At 52.9% G+C, this 23,124-nt stretch overlaps 1 protein-coding gene across 1 annotated transcript; it reads left to right on the top strand.

The window, feature by feature from the left end:
* Positions 1-652: 652 nt before the first annotated feature.
* On the top strand, positions 653-13,369 carry ZNF469 (zinc finger protein 469). The gene has a single exon (XM_054389879.1). It carries the CDS (start codon positions 653-655, stop codon positions 13,367-13,369), a length of 12,717 nt encoding a protein of 4,238 aa, XP_054245854.1.
* Positions 13,370-23,124: the final 9,755 nt, after the last annotated feature.

Below are 23,124 nucleotides of genomic sequence, written 5' to 3' on the forward strand. Positions count from 1 at the left end.
GCAGTTTGTGGGGAGTGGGGAACTTCTGCAGAAGCAGCAGAAGCTCAAGTCCTTTAGAGCTTTCTCCAGGGAGTTCAGAGTGATGGTTCGGTGGAGGGGTAGAGAGGTTGAAGGGATATGGGGACAAGGGGAGACAGGGACAAAAAGCCTTTCCCAGGATGCCTCTCTCAGGCCAAGCCGACAGCCGTTCCCGCTAATCCGTAGGTGGAGCTCTTCTGTCATCTTTTTCTGCTTATGTTGCTAAGAAGTAACCCAGAAATAGCTTCCCAGGGAGAAAAAAAAAGTGCTTCCCTCAGCAGCTTTGCTTTTCCCAAAGGCAAAATACTCCAAGCATCCTTTGAAGAGCCAAAAGCTGGAGGGGCTTCACCCCAGGCTTGCTTCTTCCATCCAACCCCCAACCACAGTGACAGTAAGGTAAAAGGGCTAAAATATCTCCCCTCTCTTTCTCTCTTTTCTCCACTCCAGATCTGAAACGATGCGGCAGAGCCCCACTGGTGCTGGGGATCCTGCACTGCCCCAGCCCTGGGGACCCACTGCCCCTCTCAGCGCCCCGGTGCCCATCAGTGGGGGACCATGCCCGTGACAGAGGGACAACAGCTCACAGCAGGACAGGAAAACGGGGCTTTCTAGGCTTTCCCCCCACCTCAGTATCATGACTGGAGAGACCCAGCATGTTTACACCATCGGCAATACTGAGGCCGGCCCCAAAGACCCCAACAAGGACTTTGGCTTTGAAGGCTGTGGGGACAAGGACGGGAGAACGCTTGGTGGGGAGGGGACATCTCCCTTCCCCAGCCCTAAGGACAAGGAGCCCCATAGCCAGCGGGAAGCCGTGATCCGGCCCCAACAAGCGGGGAAGATCGATTTCAAATCCCTCCAGTGCAAACCCAAGTTTGGCAATGACTGGGGAGAGGTCCAGGACAGCCCTCAGTCCCCGCCAGGGAAGGGTCGAGCCCGTGAGCGCAGCCGGCGCTCGGGGAAGGGCGAGCGGGGCCACCACCAACTCTACCGGCTCAGCATCACCGGCACCCGGCCGAACCCCACCATCGGCATCGCCTACCCCCAGCAGAAGGTGACCCCCCCAAAGAAACCGGAGGTGAATCCCAGCCCCGCAGCCGGCAGCTACCGCTTCCATGTGCCCAGCATCCCCCAGCGTGAGGCTGAACTCCGGCAAGAAGACCTCGGCTTTGGCCGCTGCTTCCCCGACACCACCGCCGGCCGTACCTCTGCGAACTATACCTCACAGCCCGCTGGCCCCAAGGGGCAGCTCCCCACTGCCGGCATCCCCCTCAAGAACCCCGACACCAATGGGCAGCTACATTATCTCGAGTTTCAGGCGAACAGAGCTGACTCCTGGAATTCCCCGGAGAAGAGCTTCACCGGTGCTAGCTATGGAATCTCGATGCAGAAGGCCAGCTCTTTCCCCGAGGGTGGCAAAGCTGGCACCCACGGTTTGGGGGCTTTGCCATGCCAATATCCCTTCCAGCTGCTGCATGACTCGGGGAAGGATACGTACCGCGGTGATGCCGGGAGCCAGGAGTGTGTGGACAGCTTGGGGATCTCCACCGGCACGCTGGCTCACGGCACCTTCTCCTTCCACTCGTCCTCCAGAGAGTGGCAAGACGAGGCACTGAGTGGCGGCTCCTATGAGAGCCTGTCCCCTGAAGGCAGGCTGTACACCTTACCCATGCCGCCACCACCACCGTTCCTGCACCCACCACCGCCCCCGGCGGCCCCGCACCACGGCCCTTTGTCGTGCTGCAAGGGCAGGAGCGAGCATCCCACCGACCCCAATGGTGCTCTCTCGTCGTCTGGTGCTATCGACCAAAATCCAAGCACTTTCCAAGAAAATCCAGCTGTTTTTCCGTCTAGTTTACACTCGCCTAGCATGCCAAAGCCAGTCGGTCGGAGGCAAGCCTCAGTGAAAGATAGTGGCCCCAGCCCACGGCTACTGGTCCAGAGCAGTCCCCTGAGCAGGAACATGCCACCAAACTCTCTCTCCCAAGTGCACTTTCTGAGCAAAGCCTATTGCGGTTCCCCCACGGGCAGCACCAGCGTGGGATCCGTGCCTTTCGAGACCAACCTTCCCACTATGGCACCCACCCACCCCAGGCTTGTGCAAGCTTGGGAAGGTGCCACTAAGGCGTTTTCTCTCCTGGACCAGAATTCAGCACCTTATTCAAACCCTGTTGGAAACCAGTTCTCATTCGAGTGCCAGCCTGGCTCCGAGCAGAGGCAGCACAGGCAGAAAAATGCCAGGATGCCTTGGCAGCAAATCCACCTCGCTGCCGCAATGCCCGGTCAAAACAGGCTCGAACTGTCAAGGCAGATCGCCAGCCAGAAGCTCCCCTTCCCTCTGGGCACAACAGAGTGGCAGGGGAGTGGGAAAGCCCAGAAAGGGCCCCCCCTAAGTAACTCTCTGGGGTATCACAGCAAAAAACTCTTGTCAGGAGAGAGTATCGGGGTCCAGAGAGGAGACCCCAACTCAACAGGCGCTTTCTCTTTTGAGAGTGGGAAGGAGCCAGGGTCCCCTGTCTGTGATTCGAGAAGCAAAGCCCTCTTCTACAGCATGGGTCAAGCTCCCCCCTCAAGGAGCTCATCAGGCTCAGCATTGGTCCTGCCATCTTCAGCCTTGGTGGCTGCTTCTCCCTGTGAGTCCCCACTGCCTTCCCCTGTCCCCAACCCTACTTGTGGCAGCACCTGCTCGTCACTCTCCCCCATGTCCAGCAGCCCACTCAACCCTGGCCTTGAAGACAGCCAGATGTCCGGAACGCTGACCCCATCTCCCTTTTTCCAGCATCCCTGCCATCCCAAGGACAGCAACAAAACCTTCCACCCCTCTGATGTCCTGAGCTCCAGCTCACTTCATTACCACCCTCCAGACTCCATCAAGTCCTTCCACTTCCCTCCTGATGCCGTGAAGGATGACAGCCTCCTGAAATGTTCCCCGGCAAGCCCATTCCACAAACCCAGCATGGAGGTGGCCAAAGGATGCTCAGATGGGCTGGATGGGGAGCAGCCTCCACCACCCTACTCCTCCCATCACTTGCTGGCCAACTCACTCAGCAGCGCTAGTCTGGACCAGCTGGATGTGCTCTTGACCTGCAGGCAGTGTGACCAGAACTACAGCAACCTCTCCTCCTTCCTGCAGCACCGCCAGTTCTGCACCTCCCATCCTGCTCCCCAGGGAGAGGGCAAGGATGGTCCTCGGGCAGAGGAGGGGCAGAAAGCTCTCTCCCCAGAGCCCCTCAAACCTCCCAGTCTGGGTCTTTCTTCAGACCCTCATTTCTTGGCATTAAACAAGAGTGATGACTTCTTGCTGGATGGGGAGAGCAAAAGCGAGGGCAAGGAAGATGCTCTGAAGGGCAACATCTTCAACGGCCTCACCACTAGCTCCCTGCCACTCACTGCCTCAGACCTGGACATCGATGATGCCAAGCTGGACAGCCTGATCACTGAAGCCCTCAACGGCCTGGGGTACCAGTCTGACAACCCTGAGATTGACAGCAGCTTCATAGATGTCTTCGCTGATGAGGAGCTGACAGGCATGAAGGCAGCGGGTGGTGGGATGTCCCACAAGGTGAAGGAAGCTCTGGTCATGGAAAGCAAATCAAAGCAGGCAGCAGCAGAGGAGAAGGCAGCAGGACAGCCCAAGGCTGACTATTTTTATGAAGATGACCATGAAGGTGGGGAGCAAGAGAAGAGAGGAACAGGAAAACAGCACCTTCATAATGGGAGGGCAGCACAGAGGTTGGAAGCCAAGGAGCTGGATCTTGGAGCAGCAGAAGCTCAGAGGATGGGCAGGCTGAGGACAGGCAGGAAGAACAGCATCCCACCAACTACCACCTCTTCCAAGTCCACCTCCAGCCAAAAGCATTCCAGGAAGCTCAGCCAGGAGCCTCAAATGAAGAGTGAGGTGGAGCCAGCTATTACCACCAAGAGCTCCAAGCCACCTCGGTTCTCCATGAAGGAGATGAAGAAGAGGAAACCCCGAAGTGGGACATGGAGCAAGGAACTCATTCACAAGATCGTGCAGCAGAAGAACAAGCTCCACAAACTGCAGGTGAAGAGCAGCAGGCAGGTGCAGTTCCCTCAGGTCACCGAGAGGTGGATGCCAGCTGCCAAGGAGGGCAGGTTTCAGGAGTACGACTACATCTCCGACTCGGATGATGATGGGGCAGAGTGCAGCAAGCTCCAGGGGAGGAAGAAGCGTGGCACAGGAGTCATCAGGAGGACCAAACGCAGCTTTAGCAAGAAACGCCCAGGGAGAAGTGAGAGAGGCAAAGAGAAAGACCCGTCCTGGAGCTACAGTTGGAAAAGGGATGGTCACAAAAGGCAGACACAGGAGCATGGTGGGGTCCCGAGCCAGGAGGATGCTGAGAGAGAAGATTGTGCCACCAGAGCCCGAAGACGGAGCAGCCAGTCATCTACTGGCAGCAACCACAGCAGCAGCATGCCCAGCGAGATGGGCACCAGCCCACCCTGTGCTGATGGGGCTGGCTCAGGCAGTGAGAAGGGAGGCATGCAGAGGAGGAGGAGGTTGGGCAGCCTACCAAGGACTCCACTCAGCCTTCCAGGGGACAGAAGCCCAAAGAAGAGCCAAAAGAACAAAAAGGACATTTCCAGGGGGAGCAGGCAGTTTGGCACAGCCCGACCCTTGCTAGTAGGTGCCAGGGCATGCCCAAGTACTGAACCAGACATTTCTGTGAGGGACTGTGCAAAAGAGGAGCAGTTACCACAGCCCCAAGAAGGCCTGTCTGGTATGGCCACCCTGGGCAGGAGTCCCATCAGGCTCTCCTGTAAGGATGGAGCAGAAGAACCCAAAGAAGCAGCAGAGCACACAGATGAGGCAAGAGAACCCGCCCCAGGAGCTCAGGACTCACCTGAGCTGACCATGGTCAACCAGAGGCATCAGTTTGCCCCTTTCACGAGCGATGGGCTGAAGTACCATGAAGAAGATCTAATTGCTCCATCCCATGGTGATAATGAAGCTAGTTCTGGCAATGTGAGTGATGCCCTCTCAGAAGCAGGCATCAAATATGTGAAGGAACATGGGCTCTGTGATGGCCAGAAGGACTATCCTGCACCTGTGGCCCCATATGGGGGGGATGCTGTGGGGATGATGCTCGCTGCCAAGGTTCCAAACCCATACACCACCACCACCACCACGACATTTTTTGATCCCAAAGGCCTTCCTGGTCACTACAATGACAACCTCTTCTCAAAGCCCCCAGTCTTGGGCTCTTCACGCATGGATGACGTGTACTTATGCCGGGATGACATCAGCACCAGCTTCTTTGAGCAGAAGCATGCCAGCATCTCCCCTTACACCACAGAAACACCACAGGGCAAGGTCTCCTCTCCTCTCAGCTTTGACTCCTCTTCGATATTTGGGGAGCTTCCTGTCGGCGAGTTCGACCCCCCGCTGTACGAGAGCGTTCCTGCGAGCAAGGACACTTATGTGACAACGTTCACCTGTGCTGCCAGCTCCCCCAGCAAGCCACTGCCATTTGAGCAACCCTACCCACCCTTCATGCCAGAGAAAGACTGGTCCCTCATGGAAGAAGTGGCTCCAGTGCTACCAGAAGACATGACTCAGTTCCACAGCCTTTCAGTGGAGAAGCAACTAGCCAAGAAATTCCCCGAGGAAGGACCTGTCCCCAGCAGCCAGCTCTCCCTGCCGCTGACGGACAGGGTGACGGATTATAACGTGGCTTTCATGAACAACAGCTCAGACGATGAGCTGGAGATCAAGCGGTTAGTCACAGAGCTGGAAAGTCAGCTGCAAACCAGCAAGATGGATAATGAGGCCCCCCCCACCCTTCAGAAACCCCAGCAACACACTGCTGCCCACCTGCAAGGACAGGCAGATGAGCAGTTCCCAGCACTGCCAGCTAAGCAAGAGACAGGCCAGGACAAGGGACTGTTTTTGGGAGAGGAGCTGGGCAGCCCAGGCCTCTGTGCTGGGGAGAGGCTGAGAGTTGAGAAGCCAAACACCATGACTGGCTGTGAGGACTACAAGAGACCCGGGGAGCCTTGGCCTAGCCCAGTGGAGCTGGGCTCACTGGAGGTGGGGATGTGCACACCAGCCCCTCTCACAATGGACCATTTCTGCTCCAAAGATGATGGTCAGCAGCTCCAAGGCATTGTGGCTGCTGAGGAAGGTGACCCTGGAAAGACAGTAAATGGGGCTTCCTCCAAAAGTCTGCCTGGCTCACACACACCAGACCAAACAGAGACTCCCATCTATACAGACCCTGTGACAAAAAGCCCTTCTGCTGTCACTGACTCTGTGTTCCCCAAGACTCTGGAGGCACCAGAAGCAACCAAAGATCCTCTGCCATCCCTGCCATGCCAACACAATGCTAAGAGCTTCCCAGTGCCAGGGAAAGCTGATGAAAGCTTTGCTGATGCTGCAGAGCTGGAGAAGCTTGATGGCTGTCATCCAAACAATAAAGCTGAATTTGGCTCTCAGCAGGGTCCTACCCCAGCTGTAGATCTTGCCTTTTCACCTCATATTAAAGAGGTCCCAGATACAGAAGAAAGATGTTTAAGTAAGCCCCAGTCACCCAAGATGGCAAAAAGCCCTGTGGACTTCAAAGGGGATGGTGGTGGCTCTGCATTGATGGAAGAAACAGAGGAGAGGAAGAGCCCCACCACCTACCCAGATCCTGGACCTGGTGACAAAGCCAAGCCAAAAGTGCTTCTGTTCAATGTGCTGAGTCTGCCCAAGGAGAGTGACAGCAGCTCCCAGAAGATGCTGGCATCCCAGGAGACGTCTGCCAACCCTCTGCAGCAGCTCCAGCTCTTTGTTGCCCGCACAGTGAAGAGCAATGAGGAGGAGCTGTTGATGCCATGCTTCCCCATGCTGCTCGCTCCCTCTGCCAATGCCCGCATCCAGCCGGAGCAGAAAGAGGAGGGTGGAAGTGCCTTGGAAGGGGAAAATCAGACACACTGCCCTGCCCAAGGGGAGGGGAACGTCCCTGTTGGAGTCAACACAGAAAATATTGCTGCCCCAGCAAAAGATGCTGAGCTTTTCTCTGGTGGACATGAGCAGCTGGAGTCCTTTGGTGTGATGGGCTCTTATGGTCCAAAACAATCCACGTTCTCCAAGCTGGAGTTACAAAATCGTGTAAGAGAGCTGCAGCACTTATTAAATGAAGAGGTGGAGCTGAGTGACATTAATATCCGTGCAGATGGTGCTTCCCGAGAGCAGAATGACCTCCTGCCACTCAAAAACACAGTGGTGACCCCGCTGCTGGGGCAAAGGAAGAAAGCTGATCAGCTGCTGGAAGAGCAGGAACAAGAGAAAAACCAAATGACCTTGGCATTTCAAAACCATCAGAGGTCCCTTGTAAGCAGGAGTTTGCTGGAGAGAGAAACCCTGAGCAGCTCAGCAGCAGAGGGGCTGGAAGGGAATCGAGTGGAGCAAGGGACACAGCCCCCATGCAGTGCTCCTGCAAGTCCCAGCAGCCCCTCAGGTCACTCCAAGGAGGATCTCCACCAAGATCACTGCTTGGCACTGGAGACAAAAGCCAGAGCAGTCGATGTGAAGGTTCCCAGAGAAGGAAATGGCAAGAAGTGCCTCAGTGGCTGCCATTGCATAGGTGAATCTTCAGCCACCCCACCCTTGCTGACCAATTCTTCTCACCCCAAATGCTTGCAAAGTGGTGGGGCTGAGGAAGAGGAGGTCCCCAGCCTCAACACTCAGCTCTCAGAGGAGAAGAAATATGATGTATCCCTGCTAAACACATCAAGTTCATGTCCTCCTGAGGGCAACAGCCACCACATTCATCACCCCCCCATAAGAGCAGGAGAACAAGGGACATGGAAAAGGGCGCACACCTTTCCCCCCTCGCTGCCTCACTGCAGGGCCATGCCAAGGGAAGTGGACAAGGGTGGTCACCATCACCACCCTGATGGCATTTTGGGTAACTACAGGACACCTGAAAGAGAAGGAACAGTAAGACCCTGCACTCTGCTGCCTGCTGATGGTCTGGTCGACTCTGATTTGAAGATGCATGGTCCCCAGAAAGCACATGGGGAGGACTGCACTCTTCCTTGCTCACCACCTTTCAACCACAAGAGTGTTTTGAAGGAGGTACCTGAAAGTGTTGATGCTGTGCTGTCAAGTTCTCATTTTAAAGAAAGTCAAGCATGCACCATCACAGATACAGTCATTAGCTCCATTTCTCCAGAAGGCAAAGATGACCCAGCACAACCCATGACAGATCTTCTGCTGATCAGAGAAGGAGAGGTAAACCTGAATCAAGAGAACAAGCTTGAAAGCTGCTCTGATAATGGAGATAAGCATCAAGGTGAACCAGAAGGTTTTTCCAATGGTTTTGTTGCTCAGCAGGTACCAGCAGCTGTTGGTAGAGGTCTTACAAGGATTAGAGATCTTGATTCTGGTGAATTAAATGGCCACAAGTTTTCAGAGGCGGCAGAGATGAGACTTGGTCTTTCCGAAATCACAGAGAGCAGAGAAAATAGTTTAAAGGGGAAGAAACCCAAAAGCCATGAGGCTGGAGAAGCTGGGAGTTGTGTGTTGAACAGTGCATGCCAAGGAGAGGACAACACGTCTAACAGCACTCCAAACCCTTCCCAAAATGACCTTCACAAAGAAAAGAAGCCAAACAGGCTCCCAGTGACCTGTGACATTTGTTCAGCCACTTTTCGGTCTAAGCCTGGCCTGACCAGGCACAAAGCTGTCAAGCACCAGGTGAAGAATGGCAGCATACCACAGTACAACAAGACTCCCAGGCCCACCTTGAGTCCTGCAGACAAGATATCAAAACCAGCCCACAAGGTGCCTAGGAGGAGCCTGAAGGCTCTGGTCAAAGGCAAAACCTGCAGCTTGCAGATGCCGACAACCAGTGTTGAAGATGTGCCCAAGGAAATATGCCCAGACCTGGAGAAAGAGCCTAGCACACAGATTCAAGAAGTGGTCAGCAGAGTGCTCAGTGACCTCAGTGTGATCTCCTTTGAGATGTCCCAGGAGATGCACCATACAAACGTTCTGCAGAGGGAGATGAAGGCAAGAGGACTACACTCAGAGACAAAGAAAACAAGCGAGATGGTGGCTGGGAACCTGACCTCTGGACAACAAGCCAAGAAGGGAGAAAAGGGCAGAAGAAGCCAAAGCAAAGATCCTGGAGAGGTGGACAACAGTTCTGAGAAGAAGCTAAACAGGAAAGTGAGACGAAGGAAAGCAAAAGTGTTTCCCAGCAGAAATGAGCCTGATGGTTCATGTGAGGTGGAGAAGAATGCAGGTCCTCCTGCTGCTGTCCTCAGCTCCAGTCTGCCTGGGATCATGGAGGGCTTCTATGAGCCAGGTGGTTGCATCTCCACAGAGGAGCAAAATATGTCCAACTCAGCCCAGCATTGTCAGAAATCTAAACAGTCTCCCTGTGCAGCTGAGCTTGCAGAGGACCTGGGCAATGAAACGGTGTCTTCAGAGGAGGTGGCCATCAATGAATCAGTAACAAGCATGATGACCTGCCCCAGGGAGGTTGAAGATGCAAACAAAGTTGAAGACACACAGGCTTGCAAAAACTGGGTTAGAGGGTTTGTGAAGCAAGTGGAGAAGGGATTGGGCGAGGTAGACAAAGAGCAGCAGCATGGTGTCAATGTTGCAGAAGATATGGATGCTGAGGCAGAAGAAGGTCCTGTGGTGGGCAGTAGTGCTGGGAACCAGAGTGTTGTCCCACAGGGTCCCACAGCTCCTGCTGAAGGTGGTCTTCCGCTGGTAACATGTGATTCAGAAACCATACAGAAGGTTCCTGGACAAGGTGCTCTGCAGACCACCCCAGGGACCAGCCCTCCTGTTGCTGAGCCAAAGCAATGGGCGAAGGCAGATGCATCACCAGGCAGAGAACACTGCACAGAGAACGCAGCTGTCTCGGACCTCCAGAGCTTGTTTGATGATGACTCCACGTTCTCCCAGCTGTTCCCTCGGGATGAGCAGTTTGTCCGGAGGAAGTGCACTCGGGTGTATGGGAAGCGCAGCAAGAAACCCAAGCCCACCACTGAGGTGAACCTCCAGCCACCAGGAGCCACGGACATCTTCACAATCCGATTAGCTTCTGACCTCAGTGAAACCAACTCCTTCTGTGTCACCAGGGAAGACCCTTGTCAATATGAAACCATCTCTGTTGATGATGCCTTAATGCTAAACATGTGTCATGGCAGCAAGGTGAAGAGTGGAGATGCTGCTTCCAGTGAATCTGAAAGCATTGCACCGAGGTCAGACCACGAGAAGAGTGACCAAGGGAAGGAGGACATTGACTTAGAAGACAACATGCTAACCTTCTTGTGCCAAAACAGCCAAGTGGACAGCGTCCCCAGCTTGAACATCTGGGGGAGTCTGGAGAAGGAGGGAGGAAATATCTCTGCTGAGGACATGTTTGAGCCTCTGATGGACCTTGAGGATGAGCACTCACTCAGAGAAGCAAGCTCCGATCCCCCTGACCTGGCTGAGGAGTCAGGCAACGCTAATGAAGATTCAGACTCCTCTGAATTTCATACCGTAGATGCTGAGATGCTAAATGCAAAGCTGAAGATGAGAGATGTGTGCTTCTTCGGCCCTTGTGAAGGTCTTCCTGGCCATGGTGAGGGCGATGCTGCAATTTTCAAGCCAAAGCCAAACCAGCACAGCAAGCACAGAAGCAAACCAGAAGATGGGAAAGTGGGGAAAAACCGTAGTGAGATAACCATCAAGACCAAAGACAAGCAGTACAAATGCAAAGTGTGCTTCCAGTGGTTCCTGACGTTAGGGGAGCTGGACTTCCACAAGCTCTCCCATAATCCTTCCCCTCCACCTACCTGCTACATGTGTGTCCAGCGCAAATTCAGCTCCCGGGAGCAGCTGAGGGATCACCTGAAGGAGAAGCATGCCAAAAACAAAGCTGGTCTGTGGGCTTGTGGGATGTGCCTGAAGGAGATCTCTGATGTCTGGATGTACAACGAGCACCTCCGGGAGCACGCTACCCAGTTTGCTCGCAAGGGGCAAGCACAGAAGTCTGTGATGGGTCTGCCAGGCTGCTTTGCCGAGGACAACGCTGCTGTCACCCACTTCCTTAACACCATCATGTACCGGAAGCCCAGCAGGTCCTCCCGGCACGCCGAGCCCAGCAGCAAGCATGTAGTCAGCAGAGAGAGCAGGAGCCCCCGGGAGCTGCCCCTTGAGCAGGAGGCCAAGGCGCCAAAAGACCCCTTGGAAAGCGCCGTCAAGCTCAAGCCACTTGCACCCAGCTCCTCAAAAGCCTCTGCCAGTCTGTCTCCAGAGCACGTGGCAAAGAGTGAAGGCACCCCAAAATCTGTCCCCATGCACCCAGACTGCAAGGACCCTTCCAGAGACTGTCATCACTGCGGCAAGCAGTTTCCCAAACCCTTCAAGCTCCAGCGGCACTTAGTTGTCCACAGTTTACAGAAGATTTACTTGTGCCACAAGTGTCCTATGTTCTACCAGGAGACCAAAGAGCTTCGGAACCACCTCAGCCAGGAGCATGGCATTGTGGAGGAGCAGGAGATCAAGCACACCACCCTGTACACCTGTGAGCTCTGCGCTGATGTCATGCATGTTATCAAGAAGTCCTTCATCTGCAGCATGTGCAACTACACCTTCTCCAAGAAGGAGCAGTATGACCGGCACATGGAGAAGCACTTGGCAGGAAGCAACAAAACTTTCAAATTTAGAGGGGTCATGAGGCCTGGTGTTGCCTCCAGGGAGGGCAGGGAGAAGGTGAAAGAAGACAGCTCTCTCCAGGAAGGCATGCCACCAAGCAAGAAAAGGAAGGTTGTTCACCACAGCAGCTCGCTCCCACACAGCTCACCAGTCCACCTGGACGATACCAGTGACCTTCAGCTGGTAGAGATTGCAAGCCCCAGCCTGCAGGCTCCCACTGACTCCTTCCCTACAACTCCTGGTGACCCAGGACAACCTCAACCCTCTGTGAAAACAGAAGACCTGGTAGGTGACTTCTCTGATCTCCTGGCAGAGATGGAGAAATCCCAGTTTGACCCCCTGCCTCCACCACCCTGCCTGTCCCCATCTTTGCCACAGGCTGCAGCAAGCAGCCCAGAGCTCAACCACATTGATACCCTGTCTGTGGAGGAGCTGGAGAAAGGAGCATTTGATGGGAAACCACTTGCTTTCTTGGACTCACCTGAGTTTACCATTGACCTTGCTGGGTTGGCTGGTAACCAGGCCACAGAGCCAAAGCTCTCTCCTCCACACCTGACTGAGAGATGTGGCTACACTGATGCCCAAAAAAGAACAAGTGCAGGCAACAAAGGTGAATATGTAGCAGATGTCCTAGAAAATCCCAGTGCAGCCACTGACACTATGGACGGGATCCCATTTCTCCAGCTTGCCAAGAAGGCCTCAGAACTTCCTTCCCTACAGGCAGAGGCTCCACCAGCCAAGGAGACCCATAGATGGGGCAACACTAGTGCCAGCGATGCATCTTCTTGGGAAGGTTCATCTAAAGCCACAGCTCCAGAAGCTGCACACCACCCCCTGCCCCTGAAGGACAAGATGGCATCACCCACACTGAACAGGGCTGCCAAAGATCCAGTCCCACAGAAGAAGACCATGGGGAGCCAGCCCAGCAGTGAGGCTGCTTCTGGTGTGGGCAGCCCAGCTGGCAGCACTGAGGACAGTCAGCAACCCATCTTGGTGAGGGACAAAGCCATGTCTGAGGTGAAAGATAGTAGCACTAGCACCAAGGACCAGGGTGGCAACACAAGCAAATCCACTGGTCACCAGCCCAGAAGCGAGGTGGCCAACACCATGAGACACAGCCATGTGGAGCCAAGCAAAGCCACCAGTAAGCTTCACCCCAAAAGGAGGAAAGAGCACAAGTCCCTGAGCCACCGGAGCAGCTCCAGGGAGAACATGGAGGGAGATGGGAAAAAGAAAAAAGCCCGGCCCCCATGCCCAGGGAGGAGTGAGAGCACTGGTGAGCTCAAATGTGCCAGCTGGAGCAACGCTGAAGCTTCTGCCCTCTCCCCAGGGAGGAAAGAGACAAACTGCAACAAACTGGTACCCAAGCCCAAAACGGGCACCCAGCTGAAAAAGATGGTCCTGGACACTTACAACCAGAAGAAGGGGGAGCTGCATCATGCCAATGGGGACATGAAACGCAGGAAGGCCATTCTGGGGAAGAGCCTCCACCAAGTGTTGGCCAAGGGGCCAGCATCATCCCCGCGTGGCTCCTTGCACAGCCCACGGGCCACCCGGGGCGCCAAGCCGGCCACTGCCGCCACTTACCGCACCGCCGAGTCCCAGAACAACCTGCTAAGCCAACTCTTCGGGCAAAAATTAACTAGCTTTAAAATTCCTTTAAGAAGAGAGACTTCAGAGTAATTTATGGAAGTGACTTCTGGTGATCCTCAGCTGCTTTCAAGGGGTTTGCAAGGGAAAGGGAAAAGGAAAAGAAAGAGAAGAAATTATCAAAGCATTAAATTCGTTTGTGTAGCATGATTTCTCTGTCTAGCTTAAATGAACTTGCACTGCAGCCTCTGTGAAATAGTTCGCTTTGTGTCTACTAATCTACTTTAATTCACCTGATTTATCATGCAAATGCCAGAACTTTGATGTTGCTGATGATTTTTCCTGAACCGAAATTGTAATCGCTTTGGGCAGACGGAGCCGTCGCGAGCAATTGCTTTATTGCAGAAGTGCTGAGGTTATGAGGATACTTGCAAATCTCAGACCCTTTTGAGTCTGTCTCTGTGTTATCTTTTTGTACAAAGTACTTGAAGAGATGAACTTCATTCCCTAGACGTCTTATTCAGAAGGTGCAGTACACTGTAGAAAGCCAATTTTTTTTAATTATTATTATTATTATTATTTTATTCTAATTTTTTTTTAATGGAAGATTTTGCACAAACAATCCCCTACGATACACTTAATTGGGAGCTGGCCTAAGAGATGATACAATTAAAAGAGTCCCCCAAGGAAAAAAAAAAAAAAGCCAAAAAAACCCCAAAACAAAACCAATACCAAACCCAACAATTAAATTAAATTAAGAATGAAGTGCCCTATTTTTTTTTTTTTTTGACAGCCATCCCCCAGGAATTTGTTTTGACATCATCAAGAGAAGAACCAAGCGGCTCGGAGGCTGCTGGCGCCCTTCAGAAGATGCTGCTGCTCTGTGACCACTGTAGATGATGTCACCAAAGAAAAGCCACCACCATGAGCAAGCTGCACCTTGACATTTGTGACAATCTCTGAGTTTTTAGGGTTGCTGTTTGTTTGCATGTGCGTGTGTGAGTTTTCTTTTTGTTTGGGAGTCATTGGGGTTTGGGTTTTTTTGCGTAACAACAAAACTGTGCCAATTTGCTAGGCTGCATCTGCAGTGTTGGGTCCAGTTCTGGGCAACAATCACAAGTTGCCCATGAGCCAGGAATGTGCCCTGGTGTCCAAGAAGGCCAATGGTCTCCTGGGGATCATAAGGAAGAATGTGAGCAGCAGGTTGAGGAAGGTTCTCCTGCTCCTCTACTCTGCCCCAGTGAGGCCATAGCTGGAAAACTGTGTCCACTTCTGGGCTCTCCAGTTCAGGAGAGACAGGGAACTGCTGGAGAGAGTCCAGTGGAGGCTACAAAGATGCTGAGGGGACCAGAGCATGTCTGTGAGGAGGAAAGGCTGAGACCTGGGGCTGTTTAACCTGTAGAAGAGCAGCCTGAGAGGGGATCTGCTCAATGCTCAGTAAGAGCCAAAGGGTAGAGGGCAAGAGGCTGGGGCCAGACTCTTGCCAGTGGTGCCCAATGACAGGACAAGGGGCAGCAAGCACAAACTGTAACCCAGGTGGTTCCATCCCAGGATGAGAAGAATTTTCTTTGCTGTGAGGATGCTGGAGCCCTGGAGTAGGCTGCCCAGAGAGGTTGTGGAGTCTCCTTCTCTGGAGAGATCAAAACCCACCAACCCACCTGGACTTTAGGATCCTGGGCGACCTGCTGTGGGTGACCCTGCTTTAGCAGGGGGGTTGGACTAGGTCATCTCCAGAGTCCCTTCCAACCCTCACCATGCTGGGATTCTGTGAACAGGTACTGACCAAGTGCCCTCAGTGGTATCCCAGCTAACCTCCTTCTCTGTACCAAGTTAGTGGCGCTGTAGGCATCTGCTTCTTACTACGCAGTTACTGGTGCTATTCTTCATTGTAATGTGAATACAGACTTCCTTGATCAAAAACTAAAAAGGAACCAGTAGGAAGTTGCCATTACCTGGAAAAGAAAACAAAGCAGGAGAAAAGGAAAAAAAAAAAAGTTAACAAATCCATTTTAGAGGAAAAAAAAAATTAGTACTAAATTTCCTCTGTGCTGGTACTCCATGGTGTGGGCAAAGTGACGTCACGTTCCACGAGCATGTTCTGCAGGTGAACTTTTGAATCCAGAAAGAAATCTCAGGTGCAAAATGAGGACATGGAAGAGAATTAAAATTACTATTGAAATACTCCCAAGTCAAGGAGGTGAAGTGATGCACTGATGTGATAGGAACAGTCAGAGTACTTTGCGTCTGTCCTGCAATTCTTAGTGTTTGGGGGGGGTGGGGGGGTGGGGGAGGGTGGTTTTAAAAAGGAGAAAAAAGGACACACACACACAAAAAAAAGAAAATACAAAAAAAGAAGCTTTATTCTGTTAATATGTATCTTTACAATCCTTTGTATTGTACAAAAATATTGTAGGTAATTTACCTTGGGTGCAATGTCTTCTGTCAAAAGGTTTTATTTTGATATCGTTTTTGTTCTGGTTCGTTTTGGTCCCAGAGCAGCAGGGAGCGAGCAGGAGACGCTGTTCCTCTGCTGTCCTATGTGTGTGCTTTTAAAGTGCCTCTTTAATATTGTTATAATAAAGTATGAGATGAGAATATGGGGTGGTGCTGTAAAATCCAACATGAGTAACCTTCTCAAATATATTCCAATATTTTCACAGAAATTCCCTCTCTGTCTGGTCTTTGTGGGATATTCCTCCCTCATCGTGTCCTGTAGCAAACCATCTCATCCTCCTCCACATCTCTCCAACCAAACCATGGCATTTCTAATGGATGGTTGAATCACAGGATCATGGAATCATAAAAGAACGGGATCCTTGAGGTTGGAAAAGACCTCTAAGATCACCAAATCCAGCCATCGATCCAACGCTGCCATGCCAACTAAACCATGTCCCCAAATGCCATGTCTACACATTTTTTGGCGCACTCTGCAGATCTTTGTGGTGTCCTCTGTCAAATGGCTGCAGGAGGATGATGGTGCTGCTGCTGTCACCTTGCAGTCCTTTGCAGAGCAGTGTAACTTCTTAGTTGTTAAGATGCCCACGTGTTGCCTCTTCCTCACTGCATCTTTCCCAAGTCCTACTCATGGCATGAGGGTCTTGCTCCCAGGGGGAAAGAAGGCCTACATGATGGGCCAGTCTGGTCGTCACCAATTGTTGGTGGTCATGGTCCACTTTGATCATCATCGTGGTGAGGGCCTAATTTGTTTATCATCAGTTGGTGGTGGTGGTGATGGAGGTAGTGATGGTGATGGTATGGTGATGGTCACAGCTCAGTCTGCCCTCCACTAATTTTGATAGTGATGGTGAGGGCCTGGTTTGCTTATCACCAGCTGGTGACAGTGATGGCCCCATTTAGTCACCACCAGCTGGTGACTGGGATGTTAATGATGATGGTGATTGTGATGGTGATAGTAACTCCTGAGTTTTCTCATCACCAATTGATATGGTGGTGGTGGTGATGATGGTGATGCCCTGGTTTGGTCACCACCAGCTGGTGACTGTGATGGTGATAGTGATGATGGTGATGGTAACAGCCCAGTTTGCTCATTAACAACTCAGGATTGTGATGGCCTAGCTTGGTCATCACCAACTGGTGGTGGTGATGATGATAATGATGGTGATGGTGGTGGTGATGAGACAGTTTGGTGACCATCAGTTGCTGATGACAATGGCCCAGTTTGCTCATCACCGACTGGTGTTTGCAATGGTGATGATCCAGTTTGGTCATCACCAATTTTCATGGTGCTGGTGCTGGTGCTGGTGATAGTGATATTGATGCTGCTGGTGATAGGGATAGTGATGGTGAGGGTGATGGTGATATTGATGGTGATAGGGATAGTGATGGTGAGGGTGATGGTGGTGATGAAGGTGATGGTGATAGTGATGGTAATGGTGATAGTGATATTGACGGTGATAGGGATAGTGATGGTGAGGGTGATGGTGGTGATGAAGGTGATGGTGATAGTGATATTGATCGTGATAGGGATAGTGATGGTGAGGGTGATGGTGGTGATGAAGGTGATGGTGATAGTGATGGTAATGGTGATAGTGAGGGTAAGGGTGAGGGTGATGGTGATGCTGACAGCCCCATTTGCTCATCAGCAATTTGTCCTCAAGCTGACCTCTGCCAGCCGAATGCTGAGGTCTGAAGGCAGGAGGTTGACACAAAGCTGGACATGTTATATTCTTTAATTACTGCTGCAATCACAACATTTAAATGCTGTCAACGAGAGATAGCTCCCAACCGCCGGCTCGAATCCTTCCCCACTTGGGGCTTGTAACTCAAACTGCCGGATTAATTTGATTAATTGATAGAATTATTTTCCAAACTACTCTTTTGTTTATGGAAGCTTAAAATGCTTGCTGCCCGCACCCTCCTGGTGTGTTGCAGAGTGGAGATAAAGTGGCTGAAAATAATTAGTATGGCTTAATTTAGGGGGGAAAAAAATAAAAATATAACCTCAGAAGAATTTTGCAGCGAATTTAAGGCAGAGCTGTTTCGCTTGGTTTTGGCAGGAAATATGATGGGGCTCGAAATGGGACTTTTATGTTTTCCTTCTACAATATTTCACCAGGGCAGGAGTATTTTGGAGTAGTTCATGCTTGGTGGTTTCTGTAGCCCTCCCCCACCTCCAGATTCCTGGAATTTCCTGGGATTTCGTTTCCTGCACACCTAGAAATTAAGTCCTCTGGGAGGAAAAGGTTTGATGCAGGGGTTGGGACCATCCCTGGGGCCACGGATAGGGTGTGGGGTCACCATCCTATATCACCCACCCTCCTGCAGCACAGGTCAGGAGTGATGCCCACTTGGGTACCAAATTCTGATGCCCAGGGAGCCATCAGCATCATCTCCCAAGGCTGAAATATTCAGTTCTTCCGTTTTTCCTCTAAATAAGAGGTTTCCCCCCATCTTTTCCCCACTGCACTCACCCACATCCCCTCCTGTGGTCTCAGTGCTTGCTGAATTCATAACCCCCCTACCAGCTCCCTAAATCCCCCTGGTTTGCTGAGTCCCACATTATCCAGCAGCACTTGTCACTTGGAAGGTCCTTGTCAACATAATTCCAGTGAGGAAGGCAAAGCTTCTCCCAGCTGCAGATTAACTCCCTGCTCAGTAGGTGCCAGCAACACAGAAAGGGAGGGAACCCACGGGACCTTGGGGTCCTCAGAGCTGCATCCCATTGGGATGCACCATCCTCACCCCAACCCACACCCTCCACAGATGGGGGTGATCCCTCAGCCAACCCCAAGGGGGCTGCAGGGTGCCTGGGTTTGAACGGATGATGCTTGGCACTGCACAGAGCACCTTAGGGGGTTTCTTGGCTTCTTGCCACCCCCTACATTCTCCTCAAGCTGCTGCTTGCTGTTCAAGCCCCACCCTCCCACTCCCCCACCCCCAACCCAGCCAGGCTTTCTTCTCAGCTGTACACCCAAGTTTCAAGCCCCACACCCAAGCTGGAGGTGCTTTACGCCTCTCCATAAAGTCTGGAGGATAATGGGATCCACCATGGTTGTCACACTGCTAGCAGGGACCTCAGATTTATGGGTTTTTTTCTTGCACTTGAGTCAAATCTGCCTGTTCCTTGCACAGCAGGAATTTAAATCCCAGCTCCTACGTCCCCTTGGCCATACGTGCATGACAAGGACCAAGCATGGCCATGGGCTTCAGCATCCCTGATGTTGAGTTGCCTTCAGTCAGGGAAACTCCAGGCCCAGGGAGGGTAGTTTTGGGGAAGCACACACCTGGAGCTGCCATCCTGCCAGCAGCAAGGTCTCTCAAGCTGCAGTCCATTTTCTCTGCCTGATGCCCTGGGATGGTGGGATCAGTCCTGTTGTGGGTTAAAGCATGGTCCCTGGTATGGGAAATCAGAAGACAAGGGGGAAATAAGCACGGAGGAACCTCAGCCTTGAATCTGGCAGGTGGGCAGCTGCTCATCTGCATGTTCCCACGAGGCTTCGGTAGCTTCCAGTTCATCATTTGTTTTAACCCAAAAATCTCTGTACTGCTAATGCAGCTCCCAGAAGACCCAAGTCCCACAGCAGCATCTCTGCACAGAACATGCCCAAGCAGCAGAGGAGCATCCTCAAGCCATGCCTAAGTCATATCTGAGCAGTGGAGGAACATGCCCAAGACATATCCAAGCCACAGTTGCTCCAAGGCTGATGGCACCGGTACATGTCTGAGCCACGTGGAGAAGTGGCATCCAGGGCCAAGTCCTCCTGCCAGTAGGTGGCAGGGCTGCAGCATACCCTGCACCAAATGGGCCCTGGCCTGCGAGGGCACCCAGATGCCATCCTTCCCTCTTGGGACAAAACCCCTAAGCCATGATTTTTTTGCAGTTGGAAAGAGCTGTTTCTGCAGCTGTGGAGAAGCAATGCTAGGGGATGGTCACACTGTCTAGGGCAGCTCATGGCCCTGTGGGCACCCAGCCCTCCCCACACTTCTCAGCGCAGCCCCCAGCATCGCCACCCCTCACCCATGAAACATGACCAAGGTTTTAGCTCTTCCCATTTACATTCCTCTGCCAACACCTCCCCTCCCCGTTCCTCTAATAACATCCACCCCCCTCCCCTTCAGATTAATTGGCACTAACACAAACGTCCCCAGCTCCATAAAAAGATGTCACCTCGCCCACAGGGGGGGAGCCGGCGGCTGGCGCATTATCTCTGCTCTGCAGGCGTGTAATTCACTCCTCGGGAAAACACACTGTTTGTTCTGGTACCCGAGAACAATCTCTTGGCAAACACAACAGGATCAGGCAGGAGGGGGGCACAAAAAAAACCCCAAACCCACCCAGCCACCATGCTCTTCTTGATTGTCCCCATGTAGCAACAGCCATGGGTCCCTTGCGTGGCAGGATGGGATGTGCAAGGTGACTGAACAAGGAGATGTGTGGCTTGGGGATGTTCTCCACGCTGGGATTCAGGCCTGGTTCGATGTCACTGGGAATTCTCAGGGATGGGGGGGATGTTCCCACACTGGGATCCAATCCTGGTTTGATGCCGCTGCAAACTCCCGGTGCTGGGGGTGGATCTAAGATGCTTTGGGAAGGTGCCAAAACACTGATTAAAAGGACACTGGGAAAGAATGTGGAAGAACTGCAACCTGTTTCCTCTCTGGAGCAGGGCTGCATGTCCATGTTGGGCTCCCACTGACTCCATCAAGGCTTTTTTGGCTTCTCATGGCAGGGGTGAGATGCAGCCCCCTGAGGGCTTGACAGCAACTGGTATCTAGTCCTTTGGCCCCTCGGGGGATTCTCTTGCTACTGTTTCCAGCACGAAGAGCTGGGAATAGCCAACATCCCCTGCTCCCTTCTGGGTAGAGGAAATGTGGGTGTCCTCCTAGTGTCTGCTCACCCTCAGCTCCTCCAGTTTCATGCAATTAGTGGTGTTGATTTAATTAAGTGGTTGGTCTAATTGTCTTGATGTAAGCAAATGTGCCAGCAAATAACATGGAGGATGGGAGAGCTGTCAGCAGGTGATGCTATGGATGTGCTGGAAGATCCAGCAGGATCTGCAGCACTGCACCAGCTCTTGACCCCAAAATCCCCACAGCTGTGCTGGGGAGAGGATGGAGACCTTCAAAACTGGCAGAGTGGAGTCTCAGCTCTCAGTCACCCAGCACCCATCACAGCTGATGCAAAGCAGAAGCCACTCAAGTCTCCTTGCACTGAACCTTGTGAAGCCATCACAGACTGACACTTGATTGCATCATGATGGCAGGGAAGGGAAAGGCTCAGGAAGTAGAGCTGCCTGCCCTGGGGTGGGATGGTTTCCGGGAAGGCTGCAATTCAGGGCCAAACGAGGTGAAAAACACCATAAGGGTTATTTTGGAGGCTGGCTGGTCAAGTGGGGAGAGCACAAAGCCTTGTCCTCACAGCAGCTCTCTCCCTCAATGTTGATTTTTTTTTTTTTTTTTTGTTGCTTCTCCCCTGGAAGTCTTCTTAATTCCTAACTTAATTTCTTTTGACATCCTCATTGCCGGCTTGACCTCCTTACTGGGAATCATGTGCTGCTTAAAACTCATTATCCCACCATTGGAACAGGAAGTTAATTAAAAACCCTTTGAAAAAAGAAAGAGAGGGGAAAAAATATTAAAAAAAAAATAAAGAAGACAACCTGGCACACCCCATGTCCAGGGTAATTGAAGAGAGAGGACCCAGTAGTGTGCTCTTGTGGCCAAGAAGAAGGCCAATGCCCTCCTAGGGATCATGAAGAAGAGTGTGGCCAGCAGGACAAAGGAGGTTCTCCTGCCCCTCTACTCTGCCCTAGTGAGGCCACAGCTGGAGAACTGGGTCCAGTTCTGGGCTCCCCAGTTCAAGAGAGACAGAGAACACTTGGAGAGAGTCCAACAGAGGCTACAAAGATGCTGAGGGGACTGGAGAATCTCTGAGGAGGAACGGCCGAGGGACTTGGGGCTGTTCATCCTGCAGAAGAGCAGCCTAAGGGAAGATCTTCTCAATGTTCAGTAGGAACAAAGGGTGAGGGCAAGAGGATGAGGCCAGAGTATTCTCAGTGGTGTCCAGCAATGGGAAAAGAGGGAATGGGCACAAACTAGAACCCAGGAGGTTCCATCTGAACAGAAGGATAAAATTCTTTGCTGTGAGGGTGCTGGAGCCCTGAACAGGCTGCCCAGAGAGGTTGTGGTGTCTCCTTCTCTGGAAAGAGTCCAAACCCACATGGACATTGCAGTCCTCAGCAACCTGCTTTGGGCTGATGCTGTTGGGGACCTTAGCATCCCTATATCATCCCCCAGTGCACCCCGGGAGGTCCCTCTTCCTTGTGTGGGGGTCACAGCGACCCTAGAATTCAAAAGTGGAACATTTTGTACCATCCGTCTGCAAACAAGCAGGATTTAACAGGGGTTTGGGAGCTCAAAGAGAAGTCCTGGGAACCCCATGGAAGGTTCCCAGATGAGGCTTTGAGGGTGGCTTGGGACCCCAGCTGGGCAGATTGAGGTCTCAGGAGGGGAATTTGGTGGCTCTGTGGGAGTTTAGGACCTTCTAGAATGGGGTGTGAGGGTGCAAAGAGTGATTTGGACTGTAATGGTGTGCTTGGGGACATCAAAGGAGGGGTTTGGGTCTCAAAGGAGGGTCTTAGGAACACTGAAAGGGGGCCCATGGTCCCAAGGGAGAGTCTTGGGGACCCCAAGAGGGGATTGGGGTGCCAAAGGAAGGGTTTGTGGACTCCAGAAAAGGTTTGAAGACTGCAAAGGGGGAGTCGAGGACATGCAGGAGGAGCTTGGGAACCCCAAGAAGTGTTTTGAGGACCCCAAAGAGCTTGGGACTCGCAGGAGGGGCTTGGGGACACTAAGGAGGGAAATGCAGTCTCACGGGAGAAGTTGCAGACCCTAAATGGGGAGTTCAGGACACGCAGGATGGGCCTGGGGACCCCAAGGAGGGGTTAAGCACCCCGAAGGAGCAGTCAAGAGACATGCAGGAGATGTCGGCGACGCAAAAAGGGAGAGCTGGAACGGGGAGCTGGGGACACGCAGGTGGGGCGTGGGCGCACCAGGAAGGGAGAGCAAGACCTGGAAGAGATGGGGGCCAGGATCCCAATTCAGGGTGATGGGGCCCCCACGGGAAGGGGGCGTGAGGACCCCAACGCGCGGCTCGCCACACGTACCACCCGCCACGGACCGCGGGAGGCGCCCGCCACCGCCCCCCAGCCCGCCTCGAGCCCCGCCCAGCCGCGGGCCCGCCCCTTCCCCGGCTCCGCCCCGCGCCCTTGGCTCCGCCATCCGGTGGGCAGGGTCCGGGGGGGGAGCGGCGGCCTATGGACGGCCGCGGCGGTGCGCGGCGGGGGGAGGCTCCTCCCCCGTGGAACGCTCCGCGGGTTTCAGCCGCC

Source organism: Indicator indicator, chromosome 19 (assembly GCF_027791375.1).
Source record: "Indicator indicator isolate 239-I01 chromosome 19, UM_Iind_1.1, whole genome shotgun sequence".
NCBI lineage: Eukaryota > Metazoa > Chordata > Aves > Piciformes > Indicatoridae > Indicator > Indicator indicator.

Bases quoted from the DNA above. Each gene is read 5' to 3' on its own strand.
- ZNF469 (XM_054389879.1), top strand. From the start codon at position 653: ATGACTGGAGAGACCCAGCATGTTTACACCATCGGCAATACTGAGGCC.